The 17,584-nt window shown below is 48.2% G+C and overlaps 8 protein-coding genes across 8 annotated transcripts; 5 read left to right on the top strand and 3 right to left on the bottom strand.

Moving 5' to 3' along the window:
* Nucleotides 1-1,113: 1,113 nt before the first annotated feature.
* FOBCDRAFT_290304 (uncharacterized protein) lies at nt 1,114-2,442 on the top strand (the record flags this gene model as incomplete). Its single annotated transcript, XM_031176695.2, has 1 exon — nt 1,114-2,442. The coding sequence occupies one exon, from the start codon at nt 1,114-1,116 to the stop codon at nt 2,440-2,442; it is 1,329 nt and encodes a 442-aa protein (XP_031047828.2).
* Nucleotides 2,443-3,217: 775 nt separating this feature from the next.
* FOBCDRAFT_23539 (NUDIX hydrolase domain-like protein) lies at nt 3,218-4,695 on the top strand. The gene is made up of 3 exons (XM_031176693.3): nt 3,218-3,579; nt 3,714-3,930; nt 3,982-4,695. Exons 1-3 carry the CDS (start codon nt 3,376-3,378, stop codon nt 4,650-4,652), a joined length of 1,092 nt encoding a protein of 363 aa, XP_031047826.1. The 5' UTR covers nt 3,218-3,375; the 3' UTR covers nt 4,653-4,695.
* A 64-nt stretch (nt 4,696-4,759) lies between these two features.
* Nucleotides 4,760-5,798, bottom strand: FOBCDRAFT_23534 (Ctr copper transporter family-domain-containing protein). The gene is made up of 4 exons (XM_031176691.3): nt 5,551-5,798; nt 5,317-5,500; nt 5,039-5,168; nt 4,760-4,983 (listed from the first exon to the last, which is right to left on the bottom strand). The coding sequence occupies exons 1-4, from the start codon at nt 5,635-5,637 to the stop codon at nt 4,866-4,868; spliced, it is 519 nt and encodes a 172-aa protein (XP_031047824.2). The 5' UTR covers nt 5,638-5,798; the 3' UTR covers nt 4,760-4,865.
* Nucleotides 5,799-5,984: 186 nt separating this feature from the next.
* FOBCDRAFT_218381 (3-hydroxyanthranilic acid dioxygenase) lies at nt 5,985-7,158 on the top strand. The gene is made up of 3 exons (XM_031176684.3): nt 5,985-6,356; nt 6,438-6,513; nt 6,579-7,158. Exons 1-3 carry the CDS (start codon nt 6,325-6,327, stop codon nt 7,011-7,013), a joined length of 543 nt encoding a protein of 180 aa, XP_031047817.1. The 5' UTR covers nt 5,985-6,324; the 3' UTR covers nt 7,014-7,158.
* FOBCDRAFT_218379 (uncharacterized protein) lies at nt 7,159-8,133 on the bottom strand. The gene is made up of 3 exons (XM_031176683.3): nt 7,932-8,133; nt 7,666-7,877; nt 7,159-7,613 (listed from the first exon to the last, which is right to left on the bottom strand). The coding sequence occupies exons 1-3, from the start codon at nt 8,027-8,029 to the stop codon at nt 7,186-7,188; spliced, it is 738 nt and encodes a 245-aa protein (XP_031047816.2). The 5' UTR covers nt 8,030-8,133; the 3' UTR covers nt 7,159-7,185.
* A 949-nt stretch (nt 8,134-9,082) lies between these two features.
* On the bottom strand, nt 9,083-12,183 carry FOBCDRAFT_178908 (snoRNA-binding rRNA-processing protein DIP2). Its single transcript, XM_031176682.3, has 2 exons — nt 12,096-12,183; nt 9,083-12,044 (listed from the first exon to the last, which is right to left on the bottom strand). Exons 1-2 carry the CDS (start codon nt 12,110-12,112, stop codon nt 9,179-9,181), a joined length of 2,883 nt encoding a protein of 960 aa, XP_031047815.2. The 5' UTR covers nt 12,113-12,183; the 3' UTR covers nt 9,083-9,178.
* A 132-nt stretch (nt 12,184-12,315) lies between these two features.
* Nucleotides 12,316-13,695, top strand: FOBCDRAFT_23519 (Arp2/3 complex, 34 kd subunit p34-Arc-domain-containing protein). The gene is made up of 5 exons (XM_059610019.1): nt 12,316-12,441; nt 12,500-12,741; nt 12,795-13,217; nt 13,268-13,417; nt 13,468-13,695. Exons 1-5 carry the CDS (start codon nt 12,380-12,382, stop codon nt 13,548-13,550), a joined length of 960 nt encoding a protein of 319 aa, XP_059466958.1. The 5' UTR covers nt 12,316-12,379; the 3' UTR covers nt 13,551-13,695.
* A 199-nt stretch (nt 13,696-13,894) lies between these two features.
* Nucleotides 13,895-14,872, top strand: FOBCDRAFT_23518 (uncharacterized protein). The gene is made up of 2 exons (XM_059610018.1): nt 13,895-14,321; nt 14,374-14,872. Exons 1-2 carry the CDS (start codon nt 13,932-13,934, stop codon nt 14,788-14,790), a joined length of 807 nt encoding a protein of 268 aa, XP_059466957.1. The 5' UTR covers nt 13,895-13,931; the 3' UTR covers nt 14,791-14,872.
* The last annotated feature ends 2,712 nt before the right edge of the window (nt 14,873-17,584 follow it).

The raw sequence follows: 17,584 nt of genomic DNA, 5'->3' as shown, positions 1-17,584 counted from the left end.
CGAGGCCATTCCCGGTAACTGGGAAAGTTTACAGATTCATGATTATGACCTGACGATCTTACTATCATAGCCCAGATGGCTCGTCCCGCGTCTACTTGTGATAGCTTTGCCCCTCCTGGGCGAAGGTTCGATCTAATTACAAATATAGCTATATCAAACGAATTTAAGACAAATTGGAACTCCGTGAAAGTTGACGATGCTTCCGGAAACATATAATGTTACAATGTGGTGAATCTTGGAGGTACCGGCATCGTGGGCGCGTGTGATGGCGCCCTCTGACTTCTAGCGACTACTTTGCAGCGTCGTTTCTTTTTCTTGTCTTGTTTGTGGGCGTGGCCACACGGCTTCTAACGATAATGGCTTTTTGCAGTGTGCGTGCTTCTCAGGCCGCCACATCCAGATGCAGAAGATGCTTTGAGATCTTCGTTCACTTAACCGAAAAGGAAGATGAAAAGACCGACTTTTTCCTTTGTGAGCACTTCGCGAGGCTTGGGCGGTCAGTCTTCGCAATCAAGACACTTGGAAGGGAAAAGCTTGCTGGAATGCTACTCACGGTCTTGGCCAATATGTGTCGCTCGACTTACTGAGCCTAGACTCAAGCCTCCCGCCACAACCCGCTAAATCCCAGGTGACTCCGGAGGGAAATGGGATTCTATAGGCTTGATCACGTCGCCGGACTATGACGGCTCAAACTCACAATTGCCTGGAGAAACTCTTAAGATGTAGTTGGCGACTCAAGGCTACGCAAAACGAGGCTTTTCCTCCGTCTCGCATTATCAACACTTGCTTTGCTTGTGCTTCCTTCGAATTCAACAACACAGTAATTTCAACGACATCGACCTCTCAAGGTGATATCAAAGGATAGGCAGTTCTTTTGGAGGGGGGTCAGCTCGAAGTTTGCAGTACTTATCCAAGACAAAGGGAACCGTGCGCTTTCAAGGTTGGATCGGGGACCAGCTTCTGTCGTTCGCGGGACCGCCATTGGCAGCACAGGGTTGCAAGCCGACAAGTCGTCCTGCATGCAGGGCCCTGACCCTGCGATATCCTGACGCGGCCGACTTACACAGCAAACGACAAGATCGGGCCATCGACAAGTGCGGACAATCCACCAAGATGGCAAGTTGCACACGCCCAGTGAGCAGTATCGAACTCGTACTGCCACCTCAAAATGCATACCTTTATCGCAATAGGCCTTTGCCCCTACCTCCAACGACACTCTCCAGGACTTCATCAAAGGCGAAACCACCACCAAGATTCAGTGCTTTCCCACAAACATTAGGCCCAGGAAATGATCCTAAAGCATTACCCCAACAACCCCCTGTGATTGTTCCCAAGGCTTTAACAAGACAAAGGGCATCGCGTATGAGTATATCTGGCACTACTTCACTCCGTGAACGAAGATCATCTCAGAAAATTCAACAGATTACGGGCCACGACGTTGGACCTGGTATTGATTGGACGTCCGCTATATCTCGACCTCAGTATTCACCTTCCATTTCACCCAAATCAATGCGAGACGACTCGTCGAGTGGTTACGGCATCTCTTTGGACGAACCCATATTTGATGATGAGCCTACACCACTCGCAGACTATCAGCCAAGATCTTCTGACAGCAGCATGCCTCCTCTCGAGCCAGACTGTGATAGCGTGTTGAGTACTCACAGCTATACATCTCCGGAATCACCCAAAGCCCAAAGAGGATCTGTTTCACTACATATAGCTAAGACAAAACGTCTGAGTAGTGCAACATCAACAATGGCAGCATTAGAACCAGTTTCCAACCTAGAAGACCCCTTCGATGAAGATGTTAATTGGCAAGCCGGGTCATGCTACAACTACTTCAGCGACCTCGAAACAGCGGATGAGTATCATCGCATTGCCACCAGATTGGCCAACAACGACAAACGGCAATCTATATACGGTACTTCTTCTCTTACACGATCCCGCACCTCGCTCAGTCGACGTCTCAGTGTTGGAGCAAGATCCCTCTTTACGCGAAGGAAAGACTCGGCTTTGTCCGCGAGCTCTAGCCGAGCATCGCTAACGGCCGCCAGCTATCCTACAAAGGGGCCCTACTCACCTTCAATACCTCCTTCATCAGAAACTGGGAGTGTTGTTTCTCCACCGCGTAGTACGTTTGAGATCGATGACGAAGACGAGCTTTATGCAGATGATGGCAGTATGAGGGAAGTCGTCAAGGATTTCTTGGCGCGGAGAAGTGAGGAGCGCAACTCGATGGAACTGGGAATACCTCGTTCTATACCACAGTTTTCGGAGAAGTCACCAGAACACAAGTCTTTGTCAAGAACAGGAGTGCAGGTCAAGGACCTGATCTCAAATGCGCGTGATGGAGCGAGGTTGATTCAAGCAAGAGGTGAGAGGAGAAGAACTCAGCTCAGAACTCAGATCAAGATGATTCCAGAGGAAGAGGTTGGACGTTGAGTCATAATTATAAGGAAGACATGGCACTTAGTGAACGAGGCCTTGCTTGGTATTGCATTTGAGCGCGGCGTGTCGTATTAAACAAGATTCCCCCAAAATGGTATTCGATTAATGCAACTACTTTATATGACTTGCACTAGATCTGAGAGCAAAGTGAAATCGGCACGAACGATGATCTGCAAGGCCCAAGTTATTCGGCAGCAGACCCTGGTTATTTCTTATACTACCTCTTTTCTGCCTTGACGATTCAGAAGAGATCATATGAACTAATTGTTCAATATGTCTATGTAATGCAACATTCATATAAACTCAGGCTAAGCTTGTACCTTGTTTGCATTGGATTAGTTTGTCTTGGGTTCAGAATTAGAGCCCCAACTTACATGATATTAATCCGCAATATATGTTGATAATGATAGGTTTGATTAATTGATTTAAGCTTGTGGGAATATTCTGGCAAGTGATGCAGCTGTCGAGCAAGCCGGGCTAATCTTCAATCGTTTGTCGAGAACAATAGATCGTATGTGATGGTTTCACTCTTATTCTCGTCGCTCACATTGAAATGACATAGCCTTACTTCGCTGTTGTTGTTACTAAAATATGTGCTTCTTTCCTCCATGCCTAGCCTATCAATCCTAATGAGTACCGTAATACGTCTTGTCTCTGTTTTCCATACCCATTGACTTATTGGTTGTCTTCCGAGCCCCGCCCCCCGCAGATTCAGATCCTCAAGATCCGGAGCCGGAGCGGCTTCCTGACCGAGGCAACTTTTAGTTTACTTATCCCTTCCATCCCAAGGCTCAACCTTTAGACTAACAACTGTTTAACCAAAAAAGAATACATTCTTATAATAAGCCGTCACCTAGGAAGCAGGTTCAGTGACTGAGCTTGTCCTCTCTGGGCGATTAGAGTTTCGGCCCTCGTTGATCACCCATCATGATCTACGATACAGGAGCCTCTATCAATAACGAGACCTCAATTGAGACACAGACTGGAAGCCACAGCATCACCGACGCTGACGTGGTTGAGGCGCTACAGAAGGGCATCCGCGAAGCTACCAGGGAGGAGCTGATCAATCACGGAGAGGCGTCGCTGTATTATGACTCTCTGACCATGTCGCCCTTGAACGCAATGTCCGCTGTGAGTTGAATTGAGTTGTTCACCTGTGCTCTGCTTGTCATCCGCATATCTCACATCTTGCTGCTTCAATGCGTCTCTTGAGCGACTCTTCACATATATACTGCCGATTGCTGACCAACATCATATCTCGCAAGGCCGCTATTGCTCGTTTCCGTGCATACAAGCCCCCTCCATTCCCACTATGGGATCGTCTACCCGTTCGGAGGCGGGCAGCAGTCTTAGTACTACTGTATGCTGACCGTCGCGGCGATTTACGAGTGGTTATCACCATGCGCGCTGCAAGTCTGAGGAACTTTTCTGGCCATGCTGCCTTTCCCGGGGGCAAGGCAGATGATCTTGAAGAGACACCATGTAAGGCGTTGTTCTCAAGTGGCGCTATTCCTTATTAATTCTGTTGCACAGTCCAAATCGCCCGCCGGGAGGCTTGGGAAGAAATTGGACTTCCCATGGATGATAGCAAACTTCCAAAACCCTTCCGCGTCGAGCATCTTTGCTATCTACCCCCTTCCTTAGCTCGGACACACCTCGTCGTGAGACCATGTGTTGCATTTCTCCATGCGGACCAGCGCACAGCAGGAGAACCGGCACCGACTGTTGAGGAAACTATGATTCCTAGACTTGATGCTCGCGAAGTCGCTGCCGTCTTCAGTGCGCCCTTTTACAATTTCCTCCATGCGCAGGATCTCCCTCCCGCCCCGGGTGAGACGCTGCCTGAAGGACAATGGTACGATGGCTTCTGGAATCACTGGAAAGATCACCCCTGGCGGGTGCACAACTTTTACGTCCCAGTCAACAACCAAAGCATCTCGAAGCCGCGGCGGGATAGCGAGCAAAGCCGTTTGGTTGACAAGCTAGAAAAAGAAGAGGAACCAGATGGGAGATTCAAGGTCTGGGGAATGACGGCGCGCATATTGGTGGACGCAGCGAGAATTGCATATGCACAGGAGCCTGGATTTGAGCATAATGACAGTTTTGGCGATGAGGAGATCATTGCCCATGCGGATAGCTTGGGGGACCTAGGGGAGAAAATTCCAGAGAAGCGGACTGAACCTGGCGATGCGTCAAAGATGTAGAGATTCTGAAGGCATGTGGATAGAAATAGAAACAAGATCGATGAACGTTAAGTCCGATACTGCTAAGAGGCAAAGAGAGAGGCAAAGAGTACTGAACATTGATACTGGTGGATTATGATGAAAAGTGTCAAGCTTTAGGTTTCCATTTGCAATAATTTAGACTTCGCGTGTCCTTTGGGTTCGCCATGGCCGTTTCATAAACGTTCAGCCCCTCTAATGACATGCGTTATCCTTGGTAGCAGAAGTTCGCTTTCCAAAGAATAGATATCCAAGAAATGCGCCAAGAGAAACAGCAATCATAACCCAGCCGTTGTATGTCATGAAAATGAGCCTTGTTTTATTAGAATTGTGAGCTATTAACAACGGCAGTAGGCTCGGCTACTCACATGAGCATGAATGCATAAAAGTTCTGTAGGCCATATAAAACAGCCTTGATGAGGTGGGCACGCTGATCGGCTTGTCCTTGGGATTGTCCTGCAAGGATGGGAGTCGACTCAGTAACGGGAACATCAAGACCTCACGGGAAGACTTAGCAGGGCAATTTCCCCCAAAGAGTAACACAGACAAGGCAAGGAGATACAAAGCAACATTCTGGTTTTGTTCTTGGGGTTCCTCAGAGAGGAAATGTATTTATGCGGTCTTGGAGGGGAGAGGAGGAGCTTACTGGGTGCGGCTCGGACGCGATTATCGAGGGCTTCTTCGTACTGTCGCGAGAGGGAACGGAGAGCTTCGTAGCCGACGGCGAGGAAAATTACAGCGACGAGAGAGAAGAAGAGGGAGGTTGTCGAGCGAACGTGCCATTGGCGGAAGACGATGCAGAGATTGGTGGTGTCCCAAGTGAACAGCATCTACGATGATCAGTATTTGTACATATGGATAGGAGGAGATAACACCATACGTTCATGCTGCACATATCCTTCATGCCTCCTCCGTGGTCCATTCCACTGTGGCTCATGCCGCTGTGATCCATATGTGCGTGATCCATTATCGTGTTATCGTGATTTTTGTTCGTTTGATCGCTATGAGTAGGTATGTTGTAGTTGAGTCAGAAGTGTCCAAGAGGTGGTCTAGTGTATTGATATTGCTGGAATTCATGAAACCAGCTCAAACGTGCGCAGGATCAGGCGGACCCCTTCAGATGGTGGTTGGAGGTCGGTCGATAGCGATAGCAAGGGAGTGATGCTGGGTGGGTGGGTGGAATGACGCGACAGGGGAGGTACTTTGTTTGATGCAGTAAAACGTGCGACGACCAAAGTACAGTGTCTCGGCTAGGTACTATTACAGAGGGGGGGGTCGTTCCGACAGCCCCTTCGTCCTCTGTACCTTTCCCGACGACTAACAAGAACCAACTGCCGCGGAACTGCGGGGAGCCCTACCACGGCTATTTCATCATTTATTGATAATTATCAGTATATAATATACTTCTCTTCTATTATCCTGAGTACTAGGTATCTTCTTGTAAAGTCTCGTTTTATGTAATTGGCTGAAGTCAGCCCCTCCCGTGACATCCGCAACTACTTTACTTACAAATTATCCGCAGTTGACACCCCTCACTCTTATCAATCTTTGACTTCAACTATACCTTAGCATTTCCACTGTCCACTATATTGGTTTCTCATCTTTACTTATAATTCTATCTCCATACGCGGACATACGAGTAGCCATCTCAATCATGCTTGGGCCACCAGTCAACCTTCCGAAGTGGTGAGTAATCTCTTTGACTCTATACAATTCGAAACAGAATATGGAGCAGACTCACTAATCGACCCATTATGAGTACAACAGGCTTGAAGAAAACTCCCATCTACTACAACCCCCTATCAACAATTACTGTGTCTACAATGAAGACTTCAGTGTCATGGTAACTCACGCTTTGCAAATACTCTTATACTTCACGTTGAGAACATGGCTAACAATTGTCATCAGATCGTTGGTGGTCCAAATGCCCGCACTGACTACCACATCAATCAAACTCCCGAGTGGTTCTACCAATACAAAGGTGCAATGATGCTCAAAGTCGTCGACGAGGGGGAATTCCGTGACATCATCATCCGTGAAGGTGATATGTTTCTCTTACCTGGAAACACACCGCACAACCCAGTCCGCTTCGCGAACACAGTTGGAGTCGTCCTAGAGCAGCGTCGTCCAAAGGACTCACTCGATCGTATGCGTTGGTACTGCGGTGACTGTGGTGAGATTGTTCACGAGGCCGCATTTCATTGCACCGACCTTGGCACTCAAATTAAAGCGGCGGTTCAAGACTTTAAGAGCAGTGAGGACAAGAGGACTTGTTCCAAGTGTGGTACTATGGCTGATGCGGCACCGAAGCCGGGCACTATTCAGGATCCTAATCTGGCGTGATCCATCAAAATGTAGCAAAAGTTTGTATAAAAAGGTCAAAGGGGCGGCGCATGGGTATGAAATGTGGTGATGTAGTAGTAGTTGCAGAAAAATACCTCTCATGTCTTGATATTCTACACACTCATGTCGAAAGTTCTTACTAAGATAAAACTCACTTAAACTTGTTCATCTTTTAAGTCTCGGCAAAACTATATGAGCTAGGCGATTCCTCCACGGGAATCTCAATGGTACCCTCCTCCAACTCCTTTCCGTCAATTCTGACACCCGCTCGAACAACATCACCCGGCACGGCAGGACCAACACCGGCAGGTGTACCAGTAAGGACAATATCGCCGGGGTGGAGAGTCATAACCTTGGAGATGTCGCTCAAGATACGAGGGATCTGGTAAATCATGAGGTTGGTTGAGCCCTGTTGCTTGGTCTCGCCGTTGAGCTGGAGGAAGAGCTCAACATTGTGAGGGTCCTTAATGGCAGTCTTAGGGATAATGTTGCTCAGAGGCAAGAAAGTATCGAAACCTTTGGCGATGTCCCATGGGAGACCCTTCTTCTTGGCCTCATTCTGGGCGTTGCGGGCGGTGAAGTCAATGGCGATAGCGTAAGCTGGAGATGGTCAGCCTTTCATAATTCGTGATAGTCCCACTGCTTGACGCACCTTTGATAGCATCAAGAGCTCCCTGGGTATCAGAGGCCTGAAGATCTCGGGTGAGCTTTCCAATTACGAGAGCCAACTCAACCTCATAGTGCATGTCAATGCCCTTGGGCCTCAGGACGGGACCCTCGCCTGGTAGGACAATGGAAGACGTAGGTTTCAGGAAGAAGAAGGGCTGCTTGGGTTTGGTGTTGTTCAGCTCAGCAATGTGCTCCCTAAGAGATAGCCATCAGTTTATGTCATAGTGGTTGAGCTATGGGTGAACATACGCAAAGTTGCGGCCGATGCAGACAACCTTGCCGGCCTGCTTGAGGCTAGACGTAGCCTGAGGGGCCATAGTAGCCATTGTGCGTCTCAGAGCGAACATGATGGTTACGAATGATGATTACAAGAAGAGTTTTATCAGTTATAACACTCGTTCACTGGCTCAATGGCGAAATAGCTGTAAGCTTAAGCAAGCGGTTTCGGAACTGCTCCCCCGATGGAGAAGCTTCGGTCGGAGATGAGTCCCGGTAATCGAGTCACGGGGTATCTTTGGACGAAGTCAATACATCAATTCCGATCTACCCTGCGCCGACTTCGCAATATTATCAAAGGAGACCATGATTCAATAGTTTCTCCTTCATCGGTTTGCTTTCCGATCATTAGGTATCCTCGACTATTTCTGGTCTAGTTCAATTGTGCAGCCAAAGCATCACCTTGTTTTCATTAATATAGAATCTTCGTTTCCACATCAAAGATAGGTACATTTGTTGTGACCGTATCTAAACTACCAGAAACCCTCGTACATAATGCGAACTCTATCTCACGATGTAAAAAGGAATCGACTTCTCTTCTATTGTAAATATGCAAACAGCATTCTGCCTGCTCGTAATACCTTATGTACTCTTCCTTCTCATCTCCTTTCGTCTGCTCTTTTAATTCCTCTACCTCTCCGTAATACTCTTGTTAGTATACGCGTCCCATCATACCAGTCGCTTTCCTTGTTTGCCTCTTGCTTAAAATAGAGATTGTATCAGGAAGCATAAATCCGACTAAATGGTAGGCTATATTCTACCTGTCTACAATACTTCGATAGTCTGAGCGTTACTTGCGCATATATGACTTGAGAAAGATCAACGGGTAGTTCATAGGCACCGTAAGTTACCGTGTTCAATTCCAGTCAGCCAAGCCATTCACAAATATACAGGCCTCCCGCAGAAAATGTATTGGGGAATAGGATCATTTACATGAAGAATTGGGGCAAACAAGTTCAGGACAGTCTTCATGATCGAATCCGCGTGTCATGTAAGAACCGACAGCAGCATAGTAGGCGAGCAATTGGCATACCCCTTCACGTCTAGTCAGGCAATGGCATGTCACCTGTCTTCGTAATAAATCGACTACCAAGATCTAGGCTAAAGATAAGGAGCAAGAGGTGCTAGACAAATGACGTTATCAATTTTTTGCAACAACGGGGATATAATACTACCAAATCTATACTTTTGCCCTTATGTACATATAATCAGTCATCCAATTAAGCAACGTGAACGAACGTTCTCTTCTTAGCATTCCTCTCATCGCTCTCCTCCTCCCAATTCTCATCCACATAGTCCTTGATGCTTTTGTCACGAATCTGCATACCCACAACCTTAAGGGCAGCAATGTTAACTCCCATCTCATCCTTCTGGCGCTTGAGAGAAGCACGGAGGTTCACACGGATGCCGTCAAGCATAGCCTTCATGGTGCGGCTGGCAACAATCTGCTTATGGTGCGTTTTCAGCATGAAGAAAAGGATGCGACATGTCAAGGGCATGTTCATGGATCGCATCGCGAAAATGTTAAGGAAAGTGAAGAGGATGGGAACGGAGGCAAAGGGGAGTACCAGCAGTGCATCGTGCAGCGCCGAAGCCTTGATCTTTTGTAAAACAGAGAGGACATAAGCCTCGGCGGTGATGTTTCCGAGGGCAAGGAAGACGGGGTTCCGTTGAGGAGGTTGGGCATGAGGGTTTGTGAGTTTGGCTTCCTCGTACTCTCTGAGTAGGTTGAGATCGGCCATGCCCATCTCGAGAGCTTCTGCTATCCTCTCACCAGCCATAAGAGTCTCTGTGGTCTGCTTGCTTGCCGCAGCAACCTCATTATTCTCATCTTGAGCGTCAGGGTCTCGCTCCAGTGATGTCGTAAGAGTGCTCTCGTATAGTTCCTCAATCTCCTTCTCGCGCTCTTCCTCGAGGAAAATCTGCTCCTCTGTTTCATCCCAGACTCGGATGCTCTTATCATGGCCGGCACTAACCAAGAGGTCGCCGCTATGGGCAACGGCAATAGCCCAAACCTCGCCATGGTGACCATCTAGTCTCTGGATCTGCTCGAATTTATCACCATCCCAATATCGGATTGTGCGATCCTTGCTGCTGCTGAAGAAATGGTGGCCGTTGCCGTCGTTGTTGTGAGGTACGAAGGCGACCTGAAGGATACTGTCCTGGTGCCCGAAGAGAGCTTTGTGGCAGTCACCGAAATCAAGACCCCATATTCTGATGTTCTTGTCGGCTGAACTTGTGACGATCAACTTGCTGTCAAATGAGATATCCATACTAAGAACAGGAAGTTTGTGACCATAAAGATTAAGGTAGAGTTTGAGGGAGTCAACGAAGAAAACCTTGACCGTGTTATCGAGGAGGGCAACAGCAATAAGTCGAGCATCTGGTGAGAACTTGAGGCTCAGAATATCGTCAGAAACCTTGAGTGTTCTCGACTGTTGCAGCTTGAGCTTTGGTGTTGTTCTTCTTGTGCCGAGCACTTCCTCCTGTACGATCTTGAAATCCCAGAACTTGGCTGTCTTGTCAGCACTGCCTGAGACGACGGACTGGCCATCAGGGTGGACGTTGAGAGACCAGATGGCACCCTCGTGAGCATCGACACTATCAAGCAGTGCAGCCGAGGCCACATCAAAGAGCTGCAGTTCACCACTCTTGGTGCCAACCACAACGACTTTGTCTCCTGGGAGAAAAGAACAGCATAGCGCATAGCCGCACTCGAATGTCCGAATGCAGTTCTGTGTCTTTATGTTCCAGATCTTCAAGCTACCATTCGATGCAGATGCCAGCATCTTGTCATCCGAGCTCAGCGATAGCGCCCTGATATCTGTTCGGTGACCGGGGAGTTCAACGGATAGCGCTCTCGTATAATCAGGGACGTCGTCCTTCTTTGACTTTTCGCTCTTCTCCTTAGATGGTAGGCTGTAATACTCGAGCAGGTTGTTTGTGGTTCCTACCAGCAGGTGAAGATCCTTTTGTCCGCTAGGGAGGGCCCAGTCAACAGAGCGCACCTTGCCTCCTGTTCGTACAATGACATATTGGACAAAGACGTCACTAATGTCTGCCTTTGAAACATCCACTGGCTCCTCTGCATTGGTCTCCTCCTCAACGACCCTCCCATCCTTCGCCTTCTCTCGACGTCTTCTTCGCTTACGAGCCAGTGCTTTTTTTATTTCGGCCTCGGACCGTATTCTCCACACATCAACACCCTTTTCTGAGCCATGAACTGCAAAGTAATCTTTCTTTGGGTGGAAGATAACTTCGGTTGTCCTGTCCTTACTCTGTCGATGTAATGTTCCGCGATCCTGAAGATATTGGACTGCAGCAGGTGTATCAACTTGACGGGCGCTCAATGCAAGGCCGTCGGCGTCCAACGACCAAACTTTGATCTCGCCGTCATTTCCGGCAGTGACACATCCACTGTAGTCTGGGGCCAACCCGAGAGCCCAGCACTCGCCGTTTGTCTGCGATATGTGTGTTTCTATGCAGTGCCTTGACGATAGATCCCACAGCTTGATGAGCGAATCTTTGCCAGTCGTTAATAAGAAGCCGTCGTGTGTTCCTTCACCATCAAGGACCATCGCGTGCGCACCGTCTTCATCCTGGACCTGAGGTTCTGGCTCAACAAAATGAAGGCCAGTCACCTGATCCTTGTGTCCTCGTAGCTTAAATTGGCCGACTTCCGCGACAAGATCCCAGATGATGATATCGGTGTCTTTGGAGCCGCTGGCAAGTCTGACACCAGACTTGTCGAAAACGAGTTTTGTGATTGCCGACTTATGACCATTGAAGTTGAGGATGACGGAGGAAATTTTGCTGTCCCATAATCGAATACTACCATCCTCGTATCCCACAGCGAAAACGTCCTTGTCGGATTTGCTTTGCGCAATGGCAGTCACGGGAATCGTGCATCTTTCATCTCTCCAGCGGTTTGTTATTTCGCCCTTCTTAATATCCCAGCAAAGAACCTCTTCATTCGCTGCGACGATCGCCTGTCCCGCGCTGGTTCCTGTTCGGTCTTTCGAGGACCATACAATGTTCGAGGTCGGCGAGGCGACGACGCCGAAGAACTTGCCATGCTCGTATTTCCTATTGAAATTTGAGTTAGATTGAGTCGCTAAGCATTTCTCATTAACTTACAAGTACGACTTCACCATTTTTGAGATGTTGCGACCAGAATTGGCCCTTCTTAAGTTTTTGTCTCTGACCAAAGATCCTAGAATCTTTCCTCTATCCCACGTACAGTAACTTAGAGGGAAATTTTCTTATCGATAAGGATGTTATCCACTTAGGAGCTCTTTGTCACGTGTCTGCTGGGAGCTTGAGGCTCACCACGTAAGCCCCACCACCCAGGCGTCACCTACTGTAGTATACCACCTAAGCTACGAGATAGTAAGGGGATAGCATACAAATCTACCAACAAGATGCTTCTGCTAGACTATCAAAATGTGCTTATTCAGTCGGTTCTGACGGAACGTTTCTCAGGGTAAGATTATGCATACCCAATTATCTCCAAAAATAAGAGCTCACAGGTTGTACGTCAGAGCCCCTCCCGCCTCTATTGACCAGACGGTCAGCGACTTTGATGGCGTTACGTTCCATATCTCGACACCCGAGTCTAAGACCCAGATCCTTCTTTCAATCCAAATACGATGTTTCCCCGACCTTGTCAAGTATGGAGCTGAGGAAGTTCTCCAGCGCGAGTATGGCGACTACATGACATCGGTTGAGCCGGGCTTCGACTTCTCTGTTCTTGTGGATTTGGAGAACCTCCCGGAATCAAAGGGTACAGCGATATGCTCTCCACAGTCAAGGCCGACAATGCTAACTATTGAACAGAGGAACGCAATGAGCTAGCACTCAAATTCGCTCTCCTGAAGCGCAACGCTATGGCCGCACCATTCGAGCAAGCTTACAAAGAGCATTACGCATTGAAGGAGGAGGCTTCCAAGTTTACCTCCGAAGAAGCTCCTCAGGGCGTTCGAGAGGGAGGCGAAGTTAAGGCAATTCACTACCGAGAGGAGGAGGCCATCTACGTCAAGGCCAGCCACGACCGAGTTACCGTCATCTTTAGCACCGTCTTTCGCGAAGAAACCGATCGAGTATTTGGAAAGGTGTTCATCCAAGAATTCGTCGACGCTCGAAGGAGAGCGATTCAAAATGCCCCCCAGGTCTTGTTCAGGAACGACGCCCCTCTCGAGCTACAGGGTGTCCCGGGGGTCCAAGACACTGGGTCTGGAGACATTGGTTATGTGACTTTTGGTAAGTTTTACCAGCTAATACCTCCAACATGATAACTAATTGAGCTGCAGTCCTCTTCCCTCGGCACCTAACTCCTCAGCGCATGACTGAGGTCATCTCTCACATTCAGACCTTCCGCGATTACTTCCATTATCATATCAAAGCTTCAAAAGCCTATATTCACTCGCGTATGCGAAAGCGAACTGCTGACTTCCTCCAAGGTAAATCATTTCCCCTACATCGGTGCATTTGGATAACTAACGGTGCTCAGTGCTGCGCCGTGCTCGCCCCGAGAACGAGGAGAAGGAGAGAAAGACTGCCAGCGGCAGAACTTTCAAGGTGCAAGGAAACTAAAACACTGCACCCCTAGTGGTGTCTGCTCTGACGTTGTTCAATAATTCAGTTAGTTGTTGAGTCTATAGATAGGGCGGTTAGTCGCGGGTAGTTGGTAGTTAAGCGAATGGTACTGTTAAAACTACAATTTGATTTCCACAACCAAGAACAATCAATTGATCAAAAAGCTGGGCAGAATATGAGCCTTCTACATACAGAGATATTGCCAAGTTCCACATATTGGCACCTAATTGACGCGTTACTTGGCTTAGGCACCACTCCCCAATTAGCGGTGGGTAATCGAACTTCAAGGGTCCTTTAGATCGTGAGCAAGATCGCGCCGACACATGCCGACCTTTTTGATACACCATCAGCAAAGACGACCCTGGGGTCGCCACGACAATGATATGGCCGTTCGGATCGCGGGACGCCGACAAGGAGAAGGAGCAGAAACTTAAAGAAGAGGCAAAACGGCAGCATGTGTCATGGACCGACTCGATAAACCGCATTCGATCAGCACCTGTTGATGCAGCTAGAGAATGGGCGCCTGTTGTACTGTTCCCGCTCGCTGGCATGGCAGCTCTACAAATCTACGCAAATTATGTCCGCCGAATACCCGGATCAGCATATGTGCGCCCGAATTTCTTTCGTAACCGAAGCATCTTTGGCCGAGTTACCAGCGTCGGCGATGGTGATAACTTCCACCTCTTCCACACGCCTGGCGGTCGACTTTTGGGTTGGGGCTGGTTGAGAAAAGTTCCTGAAGCTCGCAAAGAGTTGAAAGACCGAACAGTATGTTTCCGATCCAAGTCACCCTATCGCCATACTGACAAATCTTTGGCAGATTTCAATTCGTATTGCCGGCGTTGATGCCCCAGAATGTGCCCACTTCGGACGGCCAGCGCAACCGTTCTCGGCCGAAGCTCTCGCCTGGCTACGTAACTACATCAGCAAACGCAACGTCCGCGCATACGTCTACAGGCGAGATCAGTACGATCGAATCGTCGCGACTGTGTATACGCGGCGGTGGCTGTTTCGCAAGGACGTGGGTCTTGAGATGATAAAGGCCGGCATGGCAACGACGTACGAAGCCAAGCAAGGGGCTGAGTTTGGCGGACGACAAAAAATCTACGAAAGGGCTGAGGCGAAGGCGAAGCAGAAACGAAAGGGGATGTGGTCTGGCAAGTCCAAGGATTTCGAGAGCCCAAGAGCTTACAAGACGAAATGGGCTGGCGTTAACCAAGAAAAAACCGGCACTTGAAGATGCCGAGTATGAATTATGATAATTCTAAAACCATGGTTCGATTCGGGTTGCGTAGCATTTTAGACATACCCAAAAAGCATCCAATGTATTAAGAATGAACCAAGGTTTAAAATCAGTTGGGATATCGGCATGCCAAATTTACTATGTCGATGCCTGGTTTATTTTTGGCGATATAAAAAGCTCATCATGCTGTCAGAACACTAGATTGGGGTAGTCAAACTGAGCAGAGTGTAGGATCAGCGGACATATAATTAGCTTCCATTGCCCTGGAAACATGCATTTACTTATCAATGCATTGAAAGAAACCTTGAACGCATTAGGGACGTTGAATAGTTCTGAGTCAATAGTTGTCTGACACGTTGGCGGACATTGACTTACCCGGCGCCAGAGGCAAGGAAAATGAAGTTGTGTTTTAAGCAAGGGGTGTGATCCAGAGTGGTTTCAGCTGATGAATTACTTTGTGGTGGTGTTGCAGAAAGTTGTCCATATGAGACAGAAGCAAGAAAACACAACTGCCATTGCTTCCGATTGTGTATCTGTAGCTCATCATCTAGTTTGCACGCTGCTCTACTGGGCCATTATTATGTGTCGTATAACGCTGCTTAGTGGGTAAAGCTGGATCGATTCATCAACATCCACAGCCCCACGACGGATTATTTCCAAGCTTCATTTCAGGGCTACATAGCTCTATCAAAATGAAGGGAATATGAGTTTAAAATAGTTCCATCATGCTCAAGAGCCACTCACTTATTATCACAATACGCTAGGAATAAGGCTTGACGAGAGGTGTGGTGTGCCAGATGCCACACCCAAGAATCCTTGCCTTGTTACCAGCCTCCTGAGTTTAGCACGACTAGAGGTAAAAAGTAAATGGAGCAGCAACAACCGCCTCTTAATGCTAGATTTTATTGTCTACCTAAGCAGTCTAGCCCATAGCTTGACAAGGGTTAGTACTTCAACGGTCAGAAGTCGAGATCAGGAATTGAAGACCAAAGGTCAGCAAATGATGCAGATAACGCAGCGGCAAACTCTTCATGCAAGCCCCTCCTGCAGAAGCAAGAATATCTCGTATTGAACAGCATCAGCGCCTGCGACATTTCCAAGATCCATTGTTATGGACTGGGTGTAAATGAATTCCATGTGCGCCCGTGGTAGTTTCCTTGCGGCGCGAGAAACAGAAGCTCCACTTATCCCCTGGAAGCCAAGGCGAACCTAAACGTGGGATCAACTCTTCCCTCTCTCCTAATTCTCACCTCATCCTCCGCGAGAATTCTTAGCATTAGAGCTTCTGTGAGAGGAGGGGATACTTATCTTTGCATCGCTTTGCCTTGCCTTGCCTTGCAAACTGTCACTCGTTAAACACTGTTTCTTCATCTTCTTCTTTCTATTGTTTGTATTTCCCAGCACAGCCACCGTGCTATTCCTAATACACCGCCCAGTCGACTCTACAATCAACATAACCGTTCAATAATTACTTCAACTGACACTACGGTATTCGCACTCATTAATAGCGCTTCCTTTTCTTATCTCGACTTGCTTCCGGGTTTTTCGCCAAGCTGCAGCAATCCGGCATCTCCCAACCATCTTGTGTGGCCTAGCTCTGCATTCCAGCCGTCGTCGACCTGGAGACACGATATCTGATTCCTCATTCTTCCCAACACGCCGCTCAAATACCTGACCGGAGAACACGGACGCGTACAGGACTGACGAGACACGCAATTAAAGAGGCATCCCGTCACCCCACATTTCCGAAGTTGACAGGACTTGCGAGAAACTCACTGTTCAACGAAGAACTGCAAAGTCAATTGATCATTACCGGTGACGAGATCACTTGATACAAGGACGAAGCTCGCCGATAATTAAACTCTGGGTTGCACCTCTCAAGTTCATTGGTTCCTGAATCAGTACGGTGGCGCACTCTACTACCCGTGGCTGCGATACGTACCACAGTCGTACACCTTGAAACCGCTTGGTATGTCTTTTCTTACACTTCTTGGGTACAACATATGATACTGAATTGCTCTGGTTATGCAATTTATTTTCATATGGCCCTTGTCCGCTCTTTATTCCCACCACTCTATCCATTACGACGCTGTTATTTCGGTTGATGATTTGTTGTTTGCCGTCATCCCACCCGATACCCATGCAAACCAAGTGCTTCAGGTACCGCATTACAATAAAAATAGTGAACTAACCACATTAGGCTAGTGGCTAGATTCTCGAAATCCAATGCACATCGAGAGAACGGGCATCGCCATCGCTCGCAATTTCCCGCATACGTGCTGCAGTAGCATTGCCTGTTGTTCAACTTGAATCTTTCAAACTACGACTTTCCACCTCGATTACATACATTCACCGACTCTTCTTCCCACAATCCCGACCACGGACAAACTCCACGACTACAGAGAGCCTAATTTCTCATTTTCGGGTTTTTAGTCAGACGATATCTCTCCTCGATTCGCATCACTCCCGCTCTCGACCGTTTGAAAACGCGATTCTTCGCCCCTTGATATGGCCCACACTTAATCCTGAGATGCAGGCACGAATAAATTCAATTCCGACGACCACGGCATTTGACTTCCCTGAGCAGGGACACGATACGGATTTAGAGGCCGGACACACCATTTTGATATTAGGTGACGATTTATAGTTATGCGATTACCTTTCCAACGGCGTAGCCCATCGGCACGCCAAAGCCACAGCCTAGGTCCCGTTCTGGGTCCCAGCCTGGCGGTTCTAGCAGCTCTGGCGCCATCTCTCACACATGCCATAACATTCAATCCTGTGCCGT

This window comes from Fusarium oxysporum, chromosome III (genome assembly GCF_013085055.1).
Source record: "Fusarium oxysporum Fo47 chromosome III, complete sequence".
Lineage (NCBI taxonomy): Eukaryota > Fungi > Ascomycota > Sordariomycetes > Hypocreales > Nectriaceae > Fusarium > Fusarium oxysporum.
The sequence above is the reverse complement of the archived record's forward strand: the minus strand, read 5'-3'. Positions and strand labels throughout refer to the sequence as shown.